Source organism: Hipposideros armiger, unplaced genomic scaffold (genome assembly GCF_001890085.2).
Source record: "Hipposideros armiger isolate ML-2016 unplaced genomic scaffold, ASM189008v1 scaffold_1292, whole genome shotgun sequence".
Classification (NCBI taxonomy): Eukaryota; Metazoa; Chordata; class Mammalia; order Chiroptera; family Hipposideridae; genus Hipposideros; species Hipposideros armiger.
In genome coordinates this window covers 89,393-94,127 of record NW_017732642.1, presented here as the reverse complement: position 1 = coordinate 94,127, position 4,735 = coordinate 89,393, and the positions used below count along the sequence as shown (strand labels likewise).

Below are 4,735 nucleotides of genomic sequence, written 5' to 3'. Positions count from 1 at the left end.
GAAAACTGATTGTAACAGAACCAAGGGTGTGTGTGTGTGTGTGTGTGTGTGTGTGTGTGTGTGTTCATAGACTATTTTATTCCCGACTTAATGACTTTCACACACTTGTGCACACACACAAAATCAGAACTATACTCAAAACAATTCCAGATATCTTAGATATCTTAAGCTTTTACAGGATGAATTTCAAATATAGAAACTAAACATATAAACTAAAATTGATTTTGCAACATTTTCCCCAAAATATAATTTAAATTTTCAGCAACTGCAAATAAGACACCTTTACATTAGCCAGGAAAATATTTTAATGGCTAAAAACGTGAGCAAATCTCTCTCCAATTTAATGTTCCTCTGCTGTGATTTAAAAACCAAACCAAAAGTCTTATATTTAAATCTCATTCATAAAGCACTGTTAAGAATTCCAAAGCTTAGCATGAACTGGCATTATTATCTCGCCTCACAAGTGTTGGGTCAACGGTGTCTTGCTATATGGAATCACTGTAAAATCCTGTGGGTTTAAGATGACTCTGAAGCCAAGTGCTTTTCCTCTGTCCACAGACTGTAATACTAGGAATACAGGCCTTTCACTCAGCAGCAGCTGTGAACAGCACTGGTTTCAGGGCAAAGACTCTGAGGGTTACTAGCTTTTCCCTAAGTCCTCACCACAAGTGTGATCCTACAACTCAGTGAGACAGTCGGTTTTGAAGACTCTTCTTACTACATCCATGAAACATAAAATACAATATTGAGTTTTGACCCTTATAGTTCCTAACACTCATTAATAAAATATTATTGGTACTACATGCAACTATTAATAAAATTTTTATTTACAAGAACATTTATTATCACATAGTTTAAAAAATTGACTCCTTTTCAGGCATTCTGATATAAAGTAGGAGTCTGAGAAAAGCAGCTAATATAGCCATATTAATCTCATCATGGCTGCTAATAATGGATTGATTCCCTCTTGCCTGATTCCAAATGTCTAGGTTATTCCAAAAATTGAGAAGCAACACTATCCCAAGAAAAAACTCAATTTTAACTGTCTTCTCTGCATTAGAATTTCAGTAAAACTAATTATAATTCATCAATTATATCAAATACAGTCCTCACATTAATTTAAAGAATTATCATAATTTTAATCAATTATTCTTGGAGAACTTGGTGTTGTAATAAATGGTTCCACATGTAAGGATTGGGGAATCTGATTGCCCAGAAGGACACTTAACCAGCCACAAATATTACCAACAAAAAATACACCTTTGTAACCCTGGTTATAGGGTATTTTATTTTTCCCACAGTAACCTCCAAAGCTAATTTTAATGAAATAGAATACACTAAAAAGGGATAGCAGGATATAATGTATATTTTTTACTACTTCTGTTGTCTTGGAACACTATTTTGGGCTGACTCATGGAAGATACGCCAATGTGAAATCTATTACACACAGCAGACTGACATGTTTGTTAATGAGGAAAGTTTACAAAGATAGGACTGTTCAGTGAGCACGTTAGTTCACTAAACGTCTGGTTACTGAACACTTCCAGCTCTGTTCACTCCTCTCTTTATTTATCTAAAGGTACCAGTTACTCGTAAAGACTGCTGAGATGCTGAAGATGGGAAGGCCAAATATCCACCAAATTCTGAATGAGCACCTACCACATACACAGCATTATGCTAAGTAAGGTGCTCACAAGAGGAACAATGACAAGAAAAAAAAATCTCATTTTTCATACATGTTCCCTAATGACTATCAAATTAACTCAGTTTGTGTAATTGCTGACATAAAAATGAATAACACAAAAGTCCTCACACTGACAGAAATAAATGCTGAAGAAGTCTTACCTTTTGCGTGTTGGCCCCCAAATCTGTGGTGGTGACTGTCCCACTCCTATCAAGAGGCTGAAGAAACAAAATATATTAGGATACATGGCAAACTTTAAAAAATATGACTTTCATCAACAATATATAAAAATATCTGGTTTAATAATCAACTTACAGAATTCAAGGGAGAAGAATCAGTATATAGAGTACTTAGTGCATCCTGTTAATATTGAAATGATAACAAAATTAAGATTTTTTACTAAACTCAAGTTTTGGAACACTGTTGCATTTAATTGTGATTTTAAACATTTACCAAAAGTGGGTTGGACAACTTCTCTAAACACTGTGATATTCGCCGAGCTCGTAAACTATTCACACCACAGGATTCCATATTGAGTTGCTTGGTTTTCATTTGTCTTCTGACTGGTGCCTAGAAAGTAAACCATGTATTATCTGTTGGAACTGCGAACTCCACAGCATGTATTTCAGACAATGAAAATACTTACAACACATAATGGAGGTTCAAAGGGAAANCTTTACCAGGTTTTGGTATCAGGTTAATGTAGGCCTCATAATGAATAAGGAAGTATTGCCTCTTATTCAATATTTTGGAAGAGTTTGAGGACAGGTGTTAGATCCTCTTTGAACCAGTGAAACCATCTGGTCCTGGACTTTTGCTTTTGGGGGGTTTTGGATGACTGATTTAATTTACATAGTGATCAGTTCTATTTAGATTTTCAAAGGGGGGAGGGAGGATAGTAAGATTCAGTGAAAACAAAGAAGATGTAAGAAATACTACCAGTCATCTCATCTGACTTCTCTAGAACGGTATAGCCAACAACTGCATAATAGACCTTCAAAATTCATCTAGCAAACCATACACAGGGCTATGAAACAACTCTTGATGCATTTTAAAACATTAAAATCATGATTAAAATCAGTTTTAATCCAGGAATTAAGCAGTCAAAAAGAAAATTTAAAAAAAACATGAAAGCACTACTATAATATTCTAACAGATAATAGGAGAATTTCCTTGCAATCTGGGAAGAGGAAACATTTCTTAAGACACAAAGAACAGTAAAAATAATGGGGAAAAATACATAAATTCAAACTTAGAGCATCTGGTGATAAAAAAGAACTGTTAAGACAACAAACAGAGAATCAACATATTTGATGAAGCAGGCATCAAAACAGCAATTTAGAAAATAAGGTAGCAGAAAACACCCAAGTAGAACAGAAAAATAAATTTAAAAAAGGGGGAGAGTTTAAAGGGCATCTGGGATAACATCAAGTCTACCAACATTCACACTGTAGGGGCACCAGAAAAAGAAGAGATAGAGCAAGGAACTGAAAACTTATTTGGAGAAATAATGACGAAAACTTCCCTAACCTGGTAAAGAAAGTACATACAAATCCAGGAAGTTTGTATGAGTTCCAAACAAGATGAATCCAATAAGGCCCACACCAAGACCCATCATAATTAAAATGCCAAAGGTTAAAGAGAAAGAGAGAATCCTAAAAGCAGAAAGAAAAAAGCAATTAGTCACCTCCAAGAGAATTTCCATAATTCTATCAGCTGATTTCTCATCAGAAACTTTGCAGGCCAGAAGGGACTGGCAGGAAAAGCAAGGACCTACAACCAAGATTACCCAGCAAAGCTATGATTTAGCATGGAAGGACAGCTAAAGAGCTTTCCAGACAAGTAAAGCTAAAGGAGTTTATCACCACCAAACCAGTATTATAAGAAATGTGAGAAGAAGCACTTCTGTAAAAGTAATAAGAAAACAAACAAGATAAAAAAATGGATAATAAAATGGGAATAGCTGCAATAGTTACTTCAAGTGTAAATGGATTAAATGCTCCAATCAAAAGATAGAGTGACTGAATGGATAAAAAAACAATACCCTTACATATGCTGATTACAAGAGACTCACTTCAGATCAAAAGGCACAAACAGGTTGCAAGTACAGGGATGGGAAAAGATATTTCATGAAAATGAAAACAGAAAAAGTGAAGAAACAGAAGCTGGAGTAGCAATACTTGTACCAGACAAAATAGACTTTAAACCTAAGGCTATAACAAGAGACAAACAAGAATCCAGTAATCCTACTTCAGGGTATTTATCTGAAGAAACCGAAACCCTACTTCAAGGGGATGTGTGTATTCATATATTCATTGCAGCATTATTTACAATAGCCAAGATGTGGAGGCAGCCTGGGTGTCTGTGGATGGATGCATGGATAAAGAGTAGGTGGTACATGTATACAGTAAGATATTGCTTGACCATGGATGGGAATGGGTTCTTGCCATGTGCAGCGATATGGATGGCCTGGATGGTATTGTGCTGGGTGGAGTATGTCAGAGAAGGACAGCTGTATTGTGATTTTGCTTATTGGTAGAATCTAAGAACAAAATAAACAAACAAAACAGAAACAACCTCACACATACAGAGTACATATTAATTAATGGCTGCCAGATGGGCAGGGGTGGGGAGGGTGAGTGAGAAAGGGGAGGAATCAAGAAATACAATTTGATTGTTACACAATAGTCATGGAAATGTAGAGTATAGTATAAGGAACATAGTCAATAATATTGTATTAATACTTATTATAAAAGGTAAAATAGTATCATTACCATGGAGAAATCCCATTGAAACCACCTTGCGATGAACTGAAAGCACGTGCCTCTTGATATGATACACTGAGAAGAGCTTAGCATCTATTCTGTGGTATTACTACCAAAAGTACACAACTGGAATCTAATCAGGAGGCACATCAGAGATCCCCCAAATTGCAAGACATGCTACACCATAACTTGTTATCTTCAGAGGTATCTATGTTGTGAAATACCCCAAAACACAAAACAAAATCAAAACAAACAAAAAACACACAGAAAGTATAAAAAACTGTTT

General features: G+C 35.3%; 1 protein-coding gene across 1 annotated transcript in view; it reads right to left on the bottom strand.

The window, feature by feature from the left end:
- LOC109377110 (nuclear pore complex protein Nup153-like) overlaps positions 1-4,735 on the bottom strand; it is an 89,567-nt gene that overhangs the window by 26,426 nt on the left and 58,406 nt on the right. The window contains exons 10-12 of the mRNA XM_019633368.1: positions 2,138-2,254; positions 2,000-2,044; positions 1,846-1,902 (exon numbers count right to left, since the gene is read on the bottom strand). Of these exons, the coding sequence (XP_019488913.1) occupies positions 1,846-1,902; positions 2,000-2,044; positions 2,138-2,254 (219 nt within the window). The remainder of the gene's footprint in view (positions 1-1,845; positions 1,903-1,999; positions 2,045-2,137; positions 2,255-4,735) is intronic.